Source organism: Ustilago hordei (genome assembly GCF_900519145.1).
Source record: "Ustilago hordei strain Uho2 genome assembly, contig: UHO2_contig_09, whole genome shotgun sequence".
In the NCBI taxonomy this organism is placed as follows: domain Eukaryota; kingdom Fungi; phylum Basidiomycota; class Ustilaginomycetes; order Ustilaginales; family Ustilaginaceae; genus Ustilago; species Ustilago hordei.
This window is the reverse complement of record NW_024545280.1, coordinates 617771-637719: the sequence shown is the minus strand read 5'-3', so window position 1 is coordinate 637719 and position 19949 is coordinate 617771. Positions and strand designations below refer to the sequence as shown.

The following is a 19949-nucleotide window of genomic DNA, read 5'->3' as shown; positions in this document are numbered from 1 at the left end:
AGCGGAGATTGGGATGAGAAAATGAATTGGTGTTATTGCGGATAAGGTAAAGCATGTGATGGTATGTGAATGCGATCAATCGTCGTCTTGTTCGGAATTGGGAACAGTGCGAATGGGTGCAGATCGAGATCGAGGGTCAAAGTTGGCGCCCACAACACGGCTGTGAAGTGTCCTGTTAACCTTGCGCTCGATCTTATCGGCCTCGTCGAGCTTCTTTGCCCTGACTCGGAGACCTTCTTGTCCTGCTTTTGAGAGAAGACCGATGATGAGTTCGACGCTGCGGATGGAGTCGTCGTTGGCGGGGATAGGGTAGGTGACGGATCTCGGGTCGACATCCGAGTCAGTGATGGCGATAGTGGGGATGTTGGCCTGGGTAGCTTCACGGATAGCGAAAGAGTTTTCGAGAGGGTTGAGAACAATGACGAGATCAGGCTGGAGAGTCTGGGATGCCAGACGGTTGGTGTTGGCTGAACCGGAAGGATCGAGGTCGTCGATCGACTTCAAGATGGCTGTTGCAAGAAGCTTGGGAGCGTTGGTGATGACACCTGGCATCCATCGCTCGGCAGTAACATGGAAGCCGTTGCTACCGAGACGCTTGGTAGCCGCCAACACTGCTGCCTGCTGCCCTGGACGCGTACCGATAAAGAGAATGACGCCATCAGATTCAGCTACAGCCTTGACTACAGCTGCTGCCCTTCGCAAGGCTGGCAGTGTTGCTCGCTCCAAGTCGAAAATCGCGACACCGTGACGCTGACCGTAAATGTAGGGCTGGTGGGCAGATTTGAGCGAAGAAAGCGAGTGGCCGACCTGAGCGGTGGATGCGACAAGATGTTTCAAGGTGAGCTTGTGAGCATCGATGGGATTGAGACGCTGTTTGTATGGTCGGAATGAGTTTGCGCGGGTCTGTGTGCTACCAAGGTCGGAAAGCTGGACCATAAGCGTGCGCCTGAGACGTCGCTTTTCGACAGCGTCATTGCTAGTGTTGGTCTCGGTGGATGCGGGCGCAGATAGGGCTACTGGCTCCGCAGCAGCGCCAATTGCATCAGAAAAGGTGCTGGACTGGACTTGGCTGGAGATGGGGCGGGCAAGGAAAGAAGCTCGCGAGGAGGTGCTGGTGGAGGAGGATGTGGAGCTCCTCAGCAAGCTGCCGAGGGTTGTCCTCGAAGAGCTGGCGACTGGGCTGGCCATTGTCGAGATGTTGACTGCTCTAGACGTCTGTTGATCTGGACGGTGAGGGTCGGCGCTGTTGTTGATGGTATTGAGCAGGGAAAGTGGAGCAGGGAAAGTGGAGCAGGGAAAGTGGACAGGCTCAAGTGATCAACAACCTTGAGCGATCAGCTAACGATCTCGACACTTTTTCTGACACTTTCTCCTTGAGAAGGGACACATCTCGGAACCGGTGAGCGAGGGTCAGGAACACTGTCTCGCACGAATAAGGGCTGGAGACCCTGAACTGGTTGAAATCAAAGCCAGTGCCGCAGCGAGTCGAAATTGTATTCAAGTTGTCCAACCCGAAGCGACAAATTGAAAGCAGTTCCCTCGCTGTTGAATTCCAGAAGCTGGCCCATCTGAATACAAAAATTTCCTTGGAAGCTGGCAGCAGGAATTTCGTCTGGCCAATCGATTGAGAATTTCAGGAAAGCCAAGGTGTGATCTGCGACCAAAAAAAATCAAAAAAAAAAATCAAAAAAAAATCAAAAAAAAAATCAAAAAAAAATCAAAAAAAATCAAAAAATCAAAAAATCAAAAAAAAAATTATCTTTTCGTTGGAGGAAGGCGAGAACTTGTCGGATCAAGAAGAAAGTCGAGTTACCAAGCAGGCTCGTCTCAGCTCAAAGTGTTTGAGATGAGAGACAGAGAGACGAGAGACAGAGACTGTGGAAAAACACTGTGGAAAAACACTGTGGAAAAACACTGTGCGCCAGCCACACAACAGGGTCAATCGTGATCCTTTCATCCTAACCTTCTCCATCACCCCATCTTACCCCCTCCTCATCATCCACAAAACTTCGTCATCATGTCCAACGAGGTTCCCGCTACCCCCGTAGACGAGACCGTCTACCAGGGCGCCATCGGCATTGGTACGTATTCCATCGCCACATTGCAACCCAGCAACTCGCCATGCCAACCACCAGGAGAGTCGCCTTGGAAAGCTTGCAGATCAGACCACGATAGTCCTACCACCCATCAATCAGCACACCACTTTTTCTAGGCAGCTTGCTGCGGAACTTGTTTGGCGAGATAATGGGCACAGTACATGTCGTTTCATCGGAACATGGCGAGCACCGGAACATGGCGAGCACTGCAACATGGCGAGCACTGCAACTTGATTTTGGCACCTCAGCAACAACAGTAAACTGACCTGTTTCTTCTTGAACATCAATCCTCTGTCATCTCTCACAGACCTTGGTACCACCTACTCCTGCGTTGGTTGGTGGGTCAACGAGCGTGTCGAGATCATCGCCAACGATCAGGGTAACCGCACCACCCCCTCGTACGTCGCTTTCACCGAGAGCGAGCGTCTCATTGGTGATGCCGCCAAGAACCAGGCCGCCATGAACCCCAAGCAGACCGTCTTCGACGCCAAGCGTCTCATCGGTCGCCGATACGATGACCCTGACGTCAAGAAGGACATGCAGCACTGGCCCTTCACCGTCATTGACAAGGACGGCTCTCCCTTCATTGAGGTCAACTACCTCGGTGAGACCAAGCAGTTCTCCCCCCAGGAGATCTCCTCCATGGTCCTTACCAAGATGAAGGAGATCGCCGAGGCCAAGATCGGCAAGGAGGTCAAGAAGGCCGTCATCACTGTCCCCGCCTACTTCAACGACTCGCAGCGTCTCGCCACCAAGGATGCTGGTACGTATTCTCTCTTCAACCCCACGACTTTTTTTTACTGCTGTTGCTGGATTTCATTATATGATATTGGAGGAGGAGGAAAGGAAGAAACAGTTGGCACGAAACGATTGCGCAGCGATGATACAAATTTATTCCATGCTAATTCCGAGGCTCTCCAGCGTTGCGGAAGCAAAAATACTTTACTAAGAACGGCTAGCTGAGCGCATTCCGTCACCGATCGAGAGATCATGGTTCAGGACGCAGGACAGAGAAGATGGAAGTTGGCTTGATACCTTCACAAGGACAGCAAATGGCAACAGCAGCAAAAGTCGCAAGCATGTTGTCCGCGATGCTCTCACGCCAACTTTTCTCACCGACACGTCTGACTGGTTTTTTTTTTTTTTTTTTTTTTTTTTTTTTTTTCTCTCTCTCTTTCTCTCTCAACTTCTCTCCTGCCAATAGGTGCCATCGCTGGTCTCGATGTCCTCCGTATCATCAACGAGCCCACCGCTGCCGCCATCGCCTACGGTCTCGACTCCAAGTCGTCCACCGAGAAGAACGTGCTCATCTACGATCTCGGAGGAGGAACGTTTGATGTTTCGCTCCTTAACATCACTGGCGGTGTCTTCGCCGTCAAGGCCACCGCTGGTGACACCCACCTTGGTGGTGAGGACTTTGACAACGCCCTCCTTGACCACTTCAAGAAGGAGTTTGAGCGCAAGAACAAGCTCGACATCTCTGGTGATGCGCGTGCCACCCGTCGTCTCCGTTCCGCCTGTGAGCGTGCTAAGCGCACTCTCTCGTCGGTTACCCAGACCACCGTCGAGGTCGACTCTCTCTTCCAGGGTGTTGACTTCCAGGCCAACATCACGCGTGCTCGTTTCGAGGAGATCAACGCCGCTGCTTTCAAGGGTACCATCGACCCCGTCGCCAAGGTGCTGAAGGACTCCAAGATCCCCGCCGACAAGGTCGACGACATTGTCCTCGTGGGTGGTTCGACGCGTATCCCCAAGATCCAGTCGCTCATCTCCGAGTTCTTCGGTGGTCGTCAGCTGAACAAGTCGATCAACCCCGACGAGGCTGTCGCCTACGGTGCCGCTGTCCAGGCCGCTGTTCTGACCAACCAGACGAGCGACAAGACAGCTGACCTGCTCCTCCTCGACGTTGCTCCTCTCTCGCTCGGTGTTGCGATGCAGGGTGACGTGTTCGGTGTTGTCGTTCCGCGTAACACGCCGATTCCTTGCAACAAGACGCGTGTCTTCACCACGGTCGAGGACAACCAGACTCAGGTTACGTTCCCCGTTTACGAGGGTGAGCGAACTCAGTGCAAGGACAACCGTCTCCTCGGTGAGTTCGAGCTGACTGGTATTCCCCCTCAACCGCGTGGTCAGGCGGAGCTGCTCACCACCTTTGAGATTGACGCCAACGGTCTCCTCAAGGTTTCCGCTCAGGAGAAGATCACTGGCCGCAAGGCTAACATCACCATCACCAACTCGGTCGGTCGTCTGAGCTCGAACGAGATTGAGCAGATGATCAAGGATGCCGAGACCTTCTCCAAGGCCGACAAGGACTTCACTGCCAAGCATGATGCCAAGAACGATCTCGAGGCATACGTCCACTCTGTCGAGGAGACCATCTCGAGCCCCGCTGCCAACCTCAAGCGCCCCGCCAAGATCCAGATCGAGCAGGAGCTTACCAAGGCTCTCGAGCTCCTCGAGGTCCAGGAGGCTTCCGCCGACGAGTACCGCCGTGCTTCGCTCCGCCTCAAGCGCTCCATGCAGAAGGCTTTCGGTGGCCGTTAAACCGCTTGCTCTTCTTTGTCAGGTATCAGGAGAGGTGCGGAGCGAGGTGCAATGCGAGGTTGTGAAGTGCTGCTCTAGATTTCCACTGTCTCTTCCTTGATGATCTTGCATCGTTCTCGCTCAGGCCACCGTTGGCACTTGTGTGTGCTCTTGATCACGATCTTGAGTCGAGTGCGAATCAAAAGGAACTCGAGGCTCGTGTAGGCCAGGCTGCGTTTGTGTCGAGCGATGCATTGTAGTCAGTGTTGGTCTTCATGACTGGTGCTCAAAAAAGATTCCCACCCCCCCCCCACATCCGACTAATGTACGCATATTCCACTTTCCATGCATCTTCCCGTTCGCTCTACTCGGGTCTGTCTTTTTCTTTCAGCTGTGTTCTGTGAATCATTGCGTCAATATGGCTGCTCTCGACGTGATCAGCGTTGAATGGCGTGAGAAAGGCTTGTCGGAAGAGTGCCAGAAGGATGACTCGCAGCGGGGAGGGGGGGAATAGTATAGAGACCAGCCAAAGATGTGCTTGCAGAAATAGAACCAACACCCCTTGAAACAAGGTTGGCAAGCTGACAAGCAATTCTTGCTTGTCGTCAACGATGGCTGCTCATATGAGTTGATATAGATGGCCAACGAAGCATCAAGACGTTGACCAAAGGATCAGGCGCGGGAAAAATGAAGTTGGCCATGTTTGACGTGCGAGAAGTGACAAATGAGAATCAGTCTCAGTCTCAGTCTGGAATCAGTAGGCTTGCCTGCATTGCACATAGCTGATGACGGGCAAAGCGCCACACAAGGCCTGCCCGCCAGTGCAGATTGCAACTGTCCCCTTCTCAGCCGCTGATCCTTGAGAGTGCAGTCGGAGGATCCGATGGCCATTTGCGAGTCACTTTCAACACGCTCTCGGAGATGCCGATCGTTCCAGGGTTTCCAGCGCAGTCTATGTGTGACTGTATGGAAGTGACTGTATGGAAGTGACTGTATGGAAGTGACTGTATGGAAGTGAGGGTATAGTGTCAGTGTTGGATTTGCGTGACGACGACGGACGACCAGCGGTTGAGCTTTCAACCGAGACAGACAGATTGGCGGATTTTGACGTGCAGCGTCCATTGGGGCGCTTCTTTGCCGTGTGGCGTTGCAGCTGAGCCCTCTTGAGCTTCTTGCCTTGTCACCAACAGCACAGCTCAGCACAGCTCAACTCAGCACAGCTCAACTCAGCTCAGCTCAACTCAGCATTCCTTACCTTGCTCTCTTATTTCAACTCGGTCGTCTGCTAGCCTCCCAACCCCCGCTCCTCGTCGCTTCTTTCTCCATCGCCACTCAGTCCATATTCTCCATCCGCCTTTGCCTTGCTCAGAGCTCGCATTCGATCCTTTCTGCTTCTCTCGTCTCGATAGGACCGCATGCTTGTTCAAGCCGCTGCTTATCCTCACAGTCATGCTTTGCACACTTTCCGGTCACTTTGATGTCTGCTGCAGTCCTTGCCATCCCTGAGTCCTCGTCAACTAGGTGCAGCTAGAGCTTCATCTATTCCTCCGACATGCTGGCGCCTGGTTCCCATGTGCTCATGTCGAAAAGCGCACACACATGATGTTCTTGGAAGCTTCGATCGCATCATCCAACTTTACACATCATCTTCAAAGGCCGTCGAATGCAGCATTTGACAGAGCGTTGGCTAATGTCAACAGCGGCGACCAGAATAGCACGGAAATCGAGGCAATGAAACGAGCATCCAAGCCATCTTAGGACCTCGTTCACGAGACATACCCCAATGGTTCATTCCTCTTCCCAGATCCAGCTCGCCGTTGAAGCTGCAGAGATGCATGTCAACTGCTTCCTTTTCTGTCCCTCTCCCTCATCTCTCCCTTCCGCAATGCACCCGCCTGCTCCCTCGCAATCTTCTGCACCTCCTTGTGTCGCAGCTGTCGCCATCCTCTTGCTTCCCTCGCCGCTAGCTTTCCCATGCCTTCCGGCCCTCGATAGTCATTCGCTTGCCTTCCGCCGCAAACATGCCTGAGGGAAACTTCACTCAACGTCGGCTCGCTAAGCGAATGCGGCCAACGCCTCAAACTTGGATGCCATCCTTTCATCCTTCTCCTCATTCGCTTTCGCTCACGCATCCAAAACAAGCCTCTCTGTTTCCTTCCGCACCTGTTCTCTGTCAACACTCTCCTTGATCAGCCGTGCCTGCGATGCTTTGATCCAACCGCTGTCCTGGTGTGCTTGACCCTGCCCTCGACACAGCAAACCCATGGCTATTCTCTGCAACAGACTAAGCGCCACGCCCATTCCGATCATCTCGCCTGTCAGGGCTCGTCTTCAGACATATATAATGCTCTCGTTGCCTCCCTCCTTCCCAGTCTTTCCTCCAAGCTAGTTTTTCCTCCCTCCTGTGCTCCGTTCCTGCTGCTGCTCCCCATTTCCCAATTTACTTTCTCTACCAAATTTGACACCGTTCGCCTTCAGCCTCCAACAATCCCTTACACTCTTTGCCAACCTTGTCTCTAATCTACACGCCTCTACAACAATGAAGTACCTTCAGTTTCTTGCTGCCCTTGCAGCCGTCTCCGCCTTCTCTGGCCCCGTCCTTGCAGGCTCCGTCATCGAGAACTCCAACCAGGTCGTCCCCGTACAACTCACCGGCGCTCTCCTCTCGCAGGTCGGCAACGGCCAGCACGCCGAGCGCTCCGTCAAGGTTGACAACTCTGCTCAGTTCCTTCCCGTCCAGGGCACCATCGCTGCTCTCTCTCAGGTCCTTAACGAGCAGAAGGCCCTCCGTCGTGACAATATTGTCAAGAACGACAACCAGATTCTCCCTATCCAGGCTACCCTCGCCGCTCTCTCCGCCGTTGCCAACGGCCAGGAGGTCCAGAAGCGCAAGGCCCCTGAGTTCGACACGGTTGAGAACACCAACCAGGTCCTCCCCATCCAGGCCACCGCCGCTCTCCTCTCCCAGGTTGCCAACCTTCAGACTGCTGGCTCCAAGCGCCACAACGACGAGGGCACCCTTGTCGAAAACGGCAACCAGGTTCTCCCCATCCAGCTGACCGCTGCTCTCCTCTCGCAGGTTGCTAACCTCCAGTCTATCGACAAGCGCCACAACGACGAGGAGGGTGACAACATTGTTGACAACAGCAACCAGGTCCTCCCCATTCAGGCCACCCTCGCTGCTCTATCGAGCCTCCTCAACTCGCAGAAGGCCGAGCGAGCGCTCTCTGCTGACAACACCAACCAGGTTGCTCCCATCGAGGCCACCCTTGCCGCCCTTTCCCAGGTCGCCAACGGCCAAGCCGCCAGCAAGCGTGACGGTGCCGTTGTCAACGACAACCAGGTGATCCCTGTGCAGGCTGTCGCTGCCGCCCTTTCCCAAGTGGTTAGCGGACAGAAGACTCGACGAGGTGAGACCAATGTGACCAAAGACGTACACCAAGTAGCACCTGCTCAAGCCACCCTTTCCGCTCTTTCCGATATTATCAACAGCGCGAACACCCGCCGAGCGATGGATGTAAAGCAGTACGAGACTCTGCAGTACGCGATTGATGCTTTGCAACAGGAACTGGTCAAGACTAACACTGGTGATGACACCCACCACGTCGATGCCCTCACCGGCACCGCTGAACACATCAACCCCACCAAGCGCGACGGCTCCCTCGACCCCTCAGCTTTCCTCGGTCAGTCTTTGAGCGGTGTCTCTGTTCCCGTCGGAAACATGGACTTGCTTCAGAGCCTCGCCAAGCGATGGGCTGAGGAGGAGGATGCCGCCATGGCTAAGCGTGCCCCTTCGGTCAACGGCCGAGGTCAGCGACCCCGCCCTCGTAATGCTTCGGAGCACAACAACAACGGTCAATGCTCGGTTGGTACAGCTCAGTACTGTAGCCAGATCATCAACGACGAGGGCAAGAAGAAGACGCTTGCCGGCCTTCTCGGCTTCAACTCGATCGCTGGTGACATTGGTCTCAACTGCCAGCAAATCCCCATCCTTGGTATCTCGGCTCAGAGCATCTGTAAGGCGTCGCCAGTCTGCTGCACCAACGTTGTCCAAGATGGACTTGTCAACATTGGATGTACTTCCATCCCAATCAACTAAGCTTTTCACTTTGGTTCCGGCAACGGTTCTTTAAAGTTCTTCTTAGAGGTTTCGGTTTTCGGTTGTGCATCACATTCAATCTTTGGCATTTCACACTCGCATTGGCATCATTGGTTGCCAGTATACTGTCGGCGATACGGCATGTCGTTCGATCGCCCTTACGTCGTAATCACACACTCTTTTTGTCTTGGTCATCGTCCTGTTTCAAAACACTCTTTTGGCGTACTACTCCACTCTCTTCTCTCCTCACTCACTAACAGTAGCAGCACTCGAACAATATTTACCGCTTTCCAATCGTTAGGTACCGTGCGACTTTGAGCGGTTCTAGCATCTCATTAGCCTCACGGTCCATTTCCCATCCTAGCTTCTCTTTCCCCCGTCCTCTTCTCTCGCCTAGTTTCGATCGTTTCCCCCTAGCTTCTGTGCTTCGTGTTTTATGGCTTCGATCTGGCTCCGCCTCCTATTTGTGTTTACTAGCGACACAAATCAGTCGAGTTAGTCGTCTTATCATGCTCGCTTCCTTTAATACACCGGTCGTAAGGCTACTTTGAACTTGCTTGTAGTTTGCCTGTGCTTTTCTTACAGTCCACACTGATCTGACGCTGAAACATTTGAATTATGAATGCGCTAGATACATGTCATTGAAGTTGTACTCTTCCATGGAGCTTCGCGATGCTCGCAACAGTCTTGTCGCTATGGATGGGCAAATTTAGGGGTGATGAAGGTGTCCCTGAACTCGATGATGACCGGCGTTGAGAAGGGTCTTGGGTCTTTGCTTCCATCGCGCTTCGGAAATGGCGTCAATGTTCATGTTGATCAATCAGCATATGGCAGAGTAAGGGAAGGCTCTCGAGCGTGCTGAATGTCTTCCTAGTCTGTTTGATCGACGTTCTCTGTGGTTAGAAGGCATCCTTTGGGTGTGAGATAGGGTAAGAGTCAATGCTGAGATGAGCAACAATCAAAGACGATGGTGGGGATGGGAGCCTGCGACAGTTTGATTTGCAGCTGCCGCGATGAGGGTAGGAGAAAGGATGGTGCTTTTATACCCGAATCAACTACATTGAACTGTGCCTGGACCGTAGAGCACGAATGGCAGTCGTCGAAATGAACTCAGAGACTGGAGTATCATATTCGAACATGTGCGATCTCGGGATGTGTTCGACTACGAGGTCGAGGCGCATATGCATACTAGTGAATTGACCAGTCGTTCGAACATGCACATTATCCCACTCTGCAAAGAGACCTACATAACGCCAAGAAGCACGAATTGATCAAGTGTTTGCGAATCGTTGGTTGAGCTGCCCAAATATGAGGACTACTGTCGAGTGACTAGATCGCAGCATCTAACCTGAAGGCCTCTACTCTGTCAAGAATGTGTCCGAAGCAATAGAGATAGAAAGAAGGCTCTAGCAGCTTTGTTCTGCAAAAGATGATGCCCACCTGCCCCACCTTCCATGTGCAACTTCATCCGGCGGTACTGATTAGTCTACCGCGTGGGTGAATTCGTCATACTTTAGGAGAAATGTGGGTCGCAACAGACATGCTTCGCTAAGTGTTCCTTGCTGAGTTCTCCCGTTGCCCTTTCTTTCTAGCCATCATGGTCTATTGTGTTCAAATATAGGCTGATACCGCTGCTATTGCCTCGCCTTTCGTGTTCCGCTCGATCCCTTCCCATGTCGGATGCAAACCAACAGGCAGATTGGCTGGCCAGGCTATGCAACAACACTGCCCCTCCTACCCCTCGCACCAAACAAGACCTTGTTGCAGCCGGGATCCTGCTGCCATCTTACGACACGCACGATGTAAGCAACGCTCCAGAAAGACGATCACCGATTCATGCACAGAAAGTATGCTGACATCGCCGACCGAATAACTCACAGGCCTTTGTGAACAACGTCGCTATTGTTGCCGCGACATTGTATTGCTGGGAATACATCATGTAAGTTCAACATGGCAGCAACAAGGTTGCTCAAAGCCAAGAAAGGGAACAATGTGTGCTCATCTCCATACTGCCTCTTCATGACGATGCCATGCGACCGACGCTTGCACTGGCGATGCTCAATTGGACGTGTTACAGGACGGTGCCATCCGAAATCCAAATCTACTTTTCAATACCTTGGACCGCCCCTCATCTCGTACTTTTCGTACTGATGCGATACTCTACACTGATCGCCATCACTCTCGGCCTATATGCGACTTGGCATCGGCAGCACGGCCACTGTATTGCATATAGTGAGGTTGCTACAATACTAGTCCAGGTCTCGGTCTCAGCTGTGCTGGGTTGGCGTACGATTGCAATCTGGCAGAAGGATGCACGTATCATTGTTATCATCGGCCTCCTTCTCACCACACTCATGGTCTTTTCCTCCCTACTCGTGCTCAGCATGAAGTCGGAAAGGCTAGAAAACGGAGAATGCGTGCTCGTCGAAAACGGCAACTACGAATCCTTCCCACTTTATTGGTTCTATGCTGGTACGGTGGTCTACGATACGCTCGTCATCGTGCTGAGTACCTATCGCCTCTGGCAGCATCACAACGACGTCGGTGTCTTTCCCGGAGCCAACGTGGATGACACGAGCAAGGGCGGCATCGGGTGGGCCCGTTGGATGCATTCGCAATGGAACAGCATCACACCTCTCCTCTTTCGACTGACATCCAACGGCGTCTTGTACCTAGCCTTTTCCACCGGCTTTAACGTCGTTTGCTTCCTCATCGGCCATTGGAACGAAGCTCGGGCGCAAGATATGATGCTGCTATGGTCGTCGGTCATGTGGGTCGTCTGCCAGCGTCTCGTCTTGCTGGAGATCAGAGCAACGTGGGGAGATCGACCTGGAGCTATCGGGCTCAGGTCCAAGGGTGTATCCAACAGCGAGACAGACGGATTGATCGTACAAATATTGCAATCCTCCTGGGCTTGCAAGACTCCACTTGCGAACAACAACGGTCAACAAGTAGACACTTCAAAGGAAGAAAGAGATCCAGAAATAGTACTAAGCCTGTCCGTAGACAGCTGTCTGAAAGCAGCACCAACGCAGTGTTGCGGAGGAGGAGCTCAACAGCGTTCATCACAAACGCTTGCAAGAGTTGAGACAAGGCAAACTTCAACTGGACAGCCATCTATCAGAAACATGGGTTTGGAAGAATCAACAGTCCAACAGCTTCACGACTTTCGACCTTGTATACCCGGGGATAGCTACGACGCATTAGGGTCCAGGTCAAACGTCAACTCTGAACGCATGACCACCGTGGATGGCGACTTGTCGACGAGTGCATTGATCACTCAAACCAACGAGACATCCATCGAGGATAAGCGGAACAGTGGTTTTCGAAATCGACTCGGAGCGCTTCGTAATACAAACAGCTCCAACAAGATTCTCGCCACCCTAACCAAGTCGTCACGTGAAGAGGGCGTGAATGTCTCGATTGCTAACTCAGAAGCTGCACCACCTTGTTCCACCTCGAACGCAATTGACCATCCTCTCATGGATGTATCTCATCCCACACCTACCGCTCGGCCGCAACGAGACTCGACCTCGTCTAAATTCTTGCGCATTTCACAAGCCTTCGAACGTAACGGCAAACTTGGTGCAACTGCACCTGATACCTCTCTTCGTTACTCAACAAGCACTGAAGGAAAACTTCAACGATGCAACTGTGCAAGGTCAACTTTCACTACCGAAACAACCGTTGTGCCAAGAGGAAAAGAGGAAGAGTTCCAGATGAACAAGTCAGGTAGTACAGGAGATGTGATATCAAGTTTGGAAATTGCACATATGTTAGCCAATATGTCCGATGATGCTAAGTCCACTGCTTTAGCTCTTGCAGGTATGGAAAATACTTCTCCCTTGCCATCTGCTTCTTCATTCACTTCTGCCATTCGAACAGAGACAGAAAGACCTAGGTGGATCATTCACCCTCCGCTCATGTGATACTTCTTCCATTCACTGCAACATGGTTTGTGTATGATTAAACACTCATGCCCCGCAGCAATAAGGTCCTTCACCGCTTGAACGTGACCTTTCAATCACTGCCCAGCATCACAATAATCATCCAAATGTCACGAGCGGAAAGACGAATAACAAAGTCTCGCTGCAAGCCCACTTGACTACGTGTAACTACATCCTTCGACAACGTCCATTTGCAAGTGACACAACAGCAATGCGTATAACAGCGTGAGCAGTGCTAAAAAAGGGGAGCAAAAATTTAATAAATCACCACACACACACATAACAATATAAAAAAAAATAAAAAATAACGTTCCCTGCCGGGGAATCGAACCCCGATCTCAGCTGCTCGTGTTCCGAAAACCAGAGCTGTTGAAAAAGCCGTATCTTCACCGTTAGACGAACAAGGACTTGTATGCAAGTTCCTTTTTGTATAGAGCTTATATACAGAACATAGGTAGTCACTTATCCTGGAAGACAGTTTGGAACGGCGCCTGACGTCCAAGAGTTGCATTACTCAAGCGACCCGTGGCTCAACGTCTGTTGGCGAACACACGTGTTCGGTAGCAATCTTGTCAGCTGCATCAACGGTCGCACTGTCAAAGACGAATTCAGACATGATTGTGGGAAAGCAAGGTAGGACTCTTGGACTATGATATGCACAGGTCCTCGAAGACTTCGAAGAGGAGATAGAAACCAAATCGGGAAATCAACACGACTTTTCTTCCTTCAAAAGGAACCAGCATGATATCAATCATGCCTCGCTAGCTCAGGCAGGCTGACTAGCAATGGGTGAAGTTTTCTTTTACTTGTTCTTGACATATGAGTTTGGTGTTTTTGTTAGCACAGCAGCAGGTGTGATTACTGCCGAGCATAAAGAGAAGGACGCAAAGCAAGCTTCGCGTTAACCATGCCTGGCAGCGAGAGCAAGGCAGACATGCGATTCGAGGAGAGGACGAGACGAGTGATTTCCGAAGTGGAGTCATGCAAAGAGGAGAGAGTCGAAGAACCTGCCGAGATCTATAGTCGAACAGAGGGTGGCGTTTCCGCTGAAGCTGGAATACATCCGAAGGAGGTGGCAGCGAGCGACGGCGACCCTGCAGAGCTGTTCCGGCGATGGACGAAGGGATATATACGAGACACGAAGACCATCGCACGAGCAAAGAACAGCTTGCAGAGGAGGCGAGTAACACCGACACCTACGCGATCGGAATCAAAGCGACGCGTGGGTGGTTGACCGCCACCAGAGAGATTTAGCCTCGAGCAGCAGCAACCTTTTCAAGAAGCTTGTCCTTGGGTGTTTTTAGGCCATCGCCCTCGATCTTGCCTGCCAACTCCTCAATCTTCTCCTGTGACACCTTGGCGCCCACCAGCAAGTCTGCGACAAATGTGTAGATGGCGGGGATGTCGATAGAAGCGTCGTCCAGGAACTCCATGTGCGGCTCGAAGCCCTTGACCGCAGTCTCCTCGTCGAGGTGACCCTCTTCGTTGAGCTTGGCGAACAAGGCAGCGACGTTGGCGACATCGTCCTTCTTCTTCTCGATGGCAGAACTGACGATAGAGTCAACAAACTGCGATCGTCGTGATGCTGGCAAAGCGTTGAAGGCTTCGACACCCTCATTGACGTCCTTGATCTCGAGGAACTCCTTGATGTCGTTAGCGATCTTGCGCTTGGCCTCTTCATCCGACATCTCGGTGGATTTGCCTTTGTCCTCGCCCTCGCCCTCGCCCTCGCCCTCGCCTTCACCCTCACCCTCACCCTCACCCTCACCCTCCTTGTCGTCGCCTGGCAGAGGCTTGGTACGGGGCTGAAGGTTGAGCTTAGGTCGCTGTGGCTCCTCAGCGGGCGCCGATTCGCCCTCACCAGCCTGGTTAAGCAAGGAGAACATGTTGGTCTGCGAGCTGGTGCGGGTAGGGGGCTGGCTGCCGTCCTCGGATCCCTTGCCTGGGTTCTTCCTGCCGAGCATAGTCGAGGGACCGAACGACAAAGGTCGCCCAGAGGTGCCGCGCTCGATCTTGCCAAAGTGCGAAAGATCACCAGCCTTGCTGGGACGAGGTGGAGGTGCAACACCACCAACGGTGCTCCAGCCATCAGGGCCATCACCACGAGCTTGGCCACGCTTGGAGCCACCACGGGAGATGGGACCGCCTCGTGCACGTGCGGCGTTCTCGACGTCGCGCTGCTGCTGCTGCTTGGCAGCCTCGGCGTGAATTTGTGCAATGGTCTTGGGAGCAGTGTTGTCGTGTCGCGGAACCCAGCCGGACTCTCGCAACTCGATGACATCGACGAGCATGAATCGCATACGCGAGTTGATGGTGGCCTCGTTCATGGACATATTCCTCATGCGACCAAAGTAGATATCCATGTGTCCTCGTGCTTTCTCGATGTCGAGCAGCTTACCGACAGTGGTCATGAGCTTGCAGAGCGACTCAATCTCCTCCTCTTCGGGGTCAATGGCGTTGGCGAGCAACTTCCTGATGCAGACATGCATAATACGGTCTGACAACATGCCGAGCTTGAAGAGCTCACCAATGAATCGAACCAAACCAAGACCACGTCGCTTGGCCTTCTGAGCTTCGTAGTACTCGTCGGACAAAAGCTCGGCTTCCTTGGGAGCGTCTGATGGCTTCTCACCACGCTCCTCGGCAGCCTTGGTCTCGGCTTGGGCCTTGTCGTTGCTGTCCTTTTTAGCCTTGTCTTCAGCTTCCTTGGACTTGGCAGCAGCGATGGCAGTGTCGCGCTGAGCCCAACCACGCTCAAAGTCCTCCTGACATCGGTTGAGCAAGTACTTGCGGAACAGGATACCACCAACAACGGGCTTGTCATCGGAAGTGCGAAGGCTCTCGTCCTTGACCTCGGGACTGACCTGCTCCATGAGCTTGCAGCAAAGGCGAGCGTACATCTCGGACCAGGCAGCCTCGTCGGTAGCCTTTTCGAAGATGAGCTGAATGACTTGTCGCAATGTTCGGCCATCAACTTCGGACACGGACTTGTTGGCCCATTCGAGGATCTGGTCGGATATCGAGTCGAACTTGTCCAGGGTGAGCTTGTTGAGCAGAGCTTTGACCTTTCGCTGCACCATCTCGGGCGAGTCAGCCTTGACAGAGGCACCTCGGCTCCATCGGTTCTCCGAGTTGGCCAGAGGCACGACCTGGTCGAGAGGAATCGTGGGACCTCCCTTCTCGGGAGGGTTGACTTGAGGACCACGGCTCGAGTTGGGATCACGTTGACGGCCGCGGTTGCTTTTGGTTCGGCCACCCTGAGGAATACCGGTGCCCATCATGTCACGCGAAGGCAAAGCAGTGCTACCGCTGCCGGTTCGCGAGAGAGGCTGGGATCGTACTCCAGCGTTGAAGGAGCCCATGACACCGAATGCACCCATAGCGCCACCACGAGGACCCGAGGCAGCGGCGAAACGCTCCTCGCTGGTCTTGCCTGGATGGCTGAACGAGCCAATGCCGCCCTTGCCGCCGAAGCTGGAAGAGCCACTGATTCCCAGACCCTGAGCGCGGCTAGGAGCAGCAGGAGGGCCCATCGCCGAGGCACGTCGGTTGAGACGAGAGCTGGCGCCCGTGCCGCCGCTCTCCATGCCGATGGAAGCCAATGGCGGCAGGTCGGCAGGCTTTTCGGTGTAGACATTCATGAATTGCAAGAGGAAGTCTCGGTCGTAACGGAACTTGCCTGGTTCGGCAGTCTCGTTGAGCTCAGACTTGGGTGAGCTGATGTTGTTGGGGTAGCTGACCTTGTTGAAGTTGTCGATGAACTTGGCCGAGGTCAATGAAGAGGAAGCGCCGGACGAAGAGCTCTCGGCCTTGTTGGCAGGAGCGTGCTGCGAGGCGGCAGCGCCTTGGGGATCGCTAGAAGCGGCAGGAGTAGTCTTCTTCTTCTTCTCGAGTGCTTCGCCGTCGAGCTTGATGCCGTTGGAAGGCGTGCCAATGGTGCTGAGAGGCTTGGCAGGAAGACCGGCGAAACCAGGTGTACCAGGCGTGCGGGGAGTCTGAGGAAGGCCAGGCGTCTTGGGAGCATCCTGGCTGGAAGGAGGCACCAAGGAAGCCTCACGAGCCATGCGCTCAACGTCGGCGACCGAGCTGCGCATACCAGCTGCGTCCTTGTCGCCATCCTGGTGGAGCGAAGCCTTCTCGGTGTCGATAGGAGCAGGCTTAGTCTTGCCCTCCTCAGCAGACGACTTGGCTTCAGCGGCGGTAGCTGCGGCAGCGGCGGCAGCAGCAGCAGCAGCAGCAGCAGCGTCAGCGTCAGCCTTGGCCTTGGCCGTCTCTTCTGCCTCCTTGGCCTCTTCTGCCTTTTTGGCCTCTTCTGCCTCCTTGGCCTCTTCAGCCTTTTTGGCCTCTTCAGCCTTTTTGGTCTCTTCAGCCTTTTTGGCCTCTTCAGTTTTTTTGGCCTCTTCAGTTTTTTTGGCCTCTTCAGCCTTCTGCTGAGCATGAGCATGAGCTTGAGCCTTGGCCTTAGCCTCGGCTTCGGCTTCGGTCTTCTCCTTGTCTTGGCGTTGCTTCTTCTCAGCCTCGGCCTTCTCGTTGGCTTGAGCTTGAGCTTGTTCAGCAGCCTTGCGTTCGGCGGCGGCCTTCTCTTGAGCCTCGTTCTTGGCAGCTGCCTCTTGGTCAGCCTTCTGGTTAGCAGGAGCAGCATCCTTGTCGCTGTTCTGCTTCTTTTCAGCATCAGCGTCTTTGGGGCCACCCTCCTGGCCAGCCTTCTTTCTGGCAGCCTCCTCCTTGTTTGCGTGAATGCGGGCCATGAAAGCCTCGGGGGTCTCCATACGGACAGGCTTGCTCTGGACAGGCTGAACAATGGCAGGAGAGGCCCTAGAGATACTGGGTGAGCTGGTTGCGGAAGTAGGGGCGGTGGACTTTTGGGAAGTGGAGGGCGTCCTCTGGATCCTCTGGATGTCGACGGGAGCCTGCGTCTCGGGGTTTACGATACGGATGGCAGCGTTCTGTCGCTTCTGTTGTGGCTCAAACTGACGAGCGGCGGGGCTCATGGGATTGCTGAAAGAGTGCGAAGGCGAGTGGTGAGCGTAGCTGGCAGAAGGGCTGAAGCTTGGTGGGCGACCAGGCTGGGACTGACCGAGCGAGATGGGCTGGTGAGTAGGCGAGGTGAGGCCACTGTGAGCAGGGGAAGGGGAAGGTGGCACGTTGGCACCTCTGGCGGACAAAGGGGTGGAGGGAGCCATATTGGGGGTTCCGGGAAGGCCGTTGGGACCGATGGGCGATGATCCAAGGTTGGCATGACGAGGGGAGCGAGGAGTGCCGGGCATCTCGTAGCCGGGCTGCTGTTGCTGTGGCCAGTGCTGAGGGAGGGGCTGATAAGCGTAACCAGGGTGGTAGCCGTACTGAGGAGCATAAGGCATGGGCTGTTGGTGCTGCCATGGACCTCCGATAGGCTGGATAGGCTGCATGGGGACAGCGTTGGCCATGTGAGGAGAGCGAGGCTGCTGAGGACCGGCTTGTGGGTGAGCATGGAATTGCTGGTGTGGTGGGGCGTGGGAGGCGATTCTAGAAGCCTGAGCCTGGTGTGCGGAAGGCGAACGTTGAGGCTCAAAAGGTCTGGCAGCAGGAAGGTGAGAAGTAGCTGATGGAGGCCTCAAGTTGGACGAGGCATGACGAGAACCAGCTTGGTTCTGTGCACTAGCGTTGGGCTGTGGTGTGGATGGTGCGGTGGAGGCGGGAGCTGTGCTGGACTGGGATGAGGGGCCAGATGGGTTGGAAGCAGTTGGCTGAGATGGCAGAGGGGAGCTGGAAGCCTGGAAAAGCTTCTGAAAGTCCATGGACTTGGGCGGGGTAGGGTTAGGAGAAGTGGAATTAGAGTTGTCAGACTTGGCACCAGCGAAGCCGATGGTGGTCTTCTTGGACTGAGGGTGGTGAGCGGCTACGGAGCCAAAAACGGTAGGCTTCTCGCCGTGAAGATGCTGGCCGGAGCTAGGCTGGGCAGCGGGGGACGAGGAGAGCATGGCGTTCTGGTCATGGACTGAGCCAAAATTGATGGCGGCGGCGGGGCTGGTGTTGGCAGCACCCTTGGGAAGGCTCACTGCAGACTGACGACGAGAGTTGGCATCACCGTTGGGGCCAGCGGCGGCGAGGTGGTTAGAGTTGCCCACTGGATTGGATTCACTCGACATGGGCAGAGATGTATGTCGAGATGGAAAGCAGCTAGCTATACGAGCCGCTTCGGAAGGAGAGCGCGGTTGGTGGTGGAAAGTGAACCTTTTAGATTGCTAGAGGAGGCGCTCCAGGAGCAATCGATGCAGTCCAAAGAAGCGAGAGTTTGATTGAAACAATGCCAACCAAGCGTCCACGTCGGAAGCAAATCGAAAGCCAAGTCGAGAGTCGAAGCACAAATCGAATCGAGCGGGGAAAAGAGATCGATCCAGAGAGATGCTAAGAGAATGATAGGATCCTCGAGTGGCGAACCAAGCCGAAATGTCGGAAAGGAAAAGAAGAGGGGAAAACAAGACTCTTCTGACTTTCGTCTCTGAACTGGTGTCCCTCGAATCAAACGAAAGACGACGAGCAACGAAGAGGAGAAGGAAGAGAAAGGGGAAAAAGAACAAGACCTCAGCTTTGTCAGGAAGAGGAGGGATGAGGTCGGATAGGTGGTGATGAGAGAGGAGGCGATCAACGGCTGAGTTTGAGAGCATGTGTCGCCTGCGCAATTTGGCTGACCATCTCTATAAGGCGTAGAATGGCCCATTTTTCTTCAATTTTGCCCAAAAAAAAAAAAAAACAAAAAAAAAGCAAAAAAGAAAAAAGAAAAAAGAGAAAAAAAGGAAAAGGAAAAGGAAAAGGAAAAGGAAAAGGAAAAGGAAAAGGAAAAGAAAAAGAAAAAGGAAAAGGAAAAGGAAAAGAAAAAGGAAAAGGAAAAGGAAAAGCTCAGCAACACTAGAAGGCGGAAAGCAAAGGCAGAAAAGCAGAGACAGCATCATTATTTGGATGCACCACCGCGTTTAGCCGCACTTGGCAGAAAGGGGCGAGGAAGGAAAATTAATCATAATCATTTTTTTTTGAGAGAGAGCTGAAGCCTGAGAGAAAATCTTGAATACAAATATTCTGTCCATGTTTGTAATCGCCTCGCTTTGCCTTGGTCTGGTTGGCAAAACTCGCGCGATCGAGGAATTTCAACAAGCTCGAATCGGCGATCAGTCTAGTGGCTGTCAACTACGGCGATGTAACAATTCAACAATACCAAAAAAAAAAAAAAAAAAAAGAAAAAAAGAGAATCCATCCTTACCGCCGTTGGCCATGCTTGTAAGGCTTGCTCAGAAGTAGCGACAGCTT

General features: G+C 53.5%; 6 protein-coding genes and 1 non-coding gene across 7 annotated transcripts; 4 read left to right on the top strand and 3 right to left on the bottom strand.

Annotated features, from left to right (window-relative positions):
• Positions 1-75: 75 nt before the first annotated feature.
• Positions 76-1188, bottom strand: UHO2_04553 (uncharacterized protein; the record flags this gene model as incomplete). The annotated part of the gene is made up of 1 exon (XM_041558545.1): positions 76-1188. One exon carries the CDS (start codon positions 1186-1188, stop codon positions 76-78), a length of 1113 nt encoding a protein of 370 aa, XP_041414479.1.
• Positions 1189-2017: 829 nt separating this feature from the next.
• UHO2_04552 (putative SSB2 - heat shock protein of HSP70 family, cytosolic) lies at positions 2018-4640 on the top strand (the record flags this gene model as incomplete). Its single annotated transcript, XM_041558544.1, has 3 exons — positions 2018-2081; positions 2404-2859; positions 3301-4640. 3 exons carry the CDS (start codon positions 2018-2020, stop codon positions 4638-4640), a joined length of 1860 nt encoding a protein of 619 aa, XP_041414478.1.
• A 1762-nt stretch (positions 4641-6402) lies between these two features.
• On the top strand, positions 6403-6648 carry UHO2_04551 (uncharacterized protein; the record flags this gene model as incomplete). Its single annotated transcript, XM_041558543.1, has 1 exon — positions 6403-6648. One exon carries the CDS (start codon positions 6403-6405, stop codon positions 6646-6648), a length of 246 nt encoding a protein of 81 aa, XP_041414477.1.
• A 510-nt stretch (positions 6649-7158) lies between these two features.
• Positions 7159-8718, top strand: UHO2_04550 (putative hydrophobin 3; the record flags this gene model as incomplete). The annotated part of the gene is made up of 1 exon (XM_041558542.1): positions 7159-8718. The coding sequence occupies one exon, from the start codon at positions 7159-7161 to the stop codon at positions 8716-8718; it is 1560 nt and encodes a 519-aa protein (XP_041414476.1).
• A 1673-nt stretch (positions 8719-10391) lies between these two features.
• On the top strand, positions 10392-12647 carry UHO2_04549 (uncharacterized protein; the record flags this gene model as incomplete). Its single annotated transcript, XM_041558541.1, has 3 exons — positions 10392-10520; positions 10599-10657; positions 10796-12647. 3 exons carry the CDS (start codon positions 10392-10394, stop codon positions 12645-12647), a joined length of 2040 nt encoding a protein of 679 aa, XP_041414475.1.
• Positions 12648-12975: 328 nt separating this feature from the next.
• On the bottom strand, positions 12976-13072 carry tRNA-Pseudo(TTC). The gene has a single exon. It is a non-coding gene (tRNA).
• Positions 13073-13915: 843 nt separating this feature from the next.
• On the bottom strand, positions 13916-18793 carry UHO2_04548 (related to TIF4631 - mRNA cap-binding protein (eIF4F), 150K subunit; the record flags this gene model as incomplete). Its single annotated transcript, XM_041558540.1, has 1 exon — positions 13916-18793. One exon carries the CDS (start codon positions 18791-18793, stop codon positions 13916-13918), a length of 4878 nt encoding a protein of 1625 aa, XP_041414474.1.
• Positions 18794-19949: the final 1156 nt, after the last annotated feature.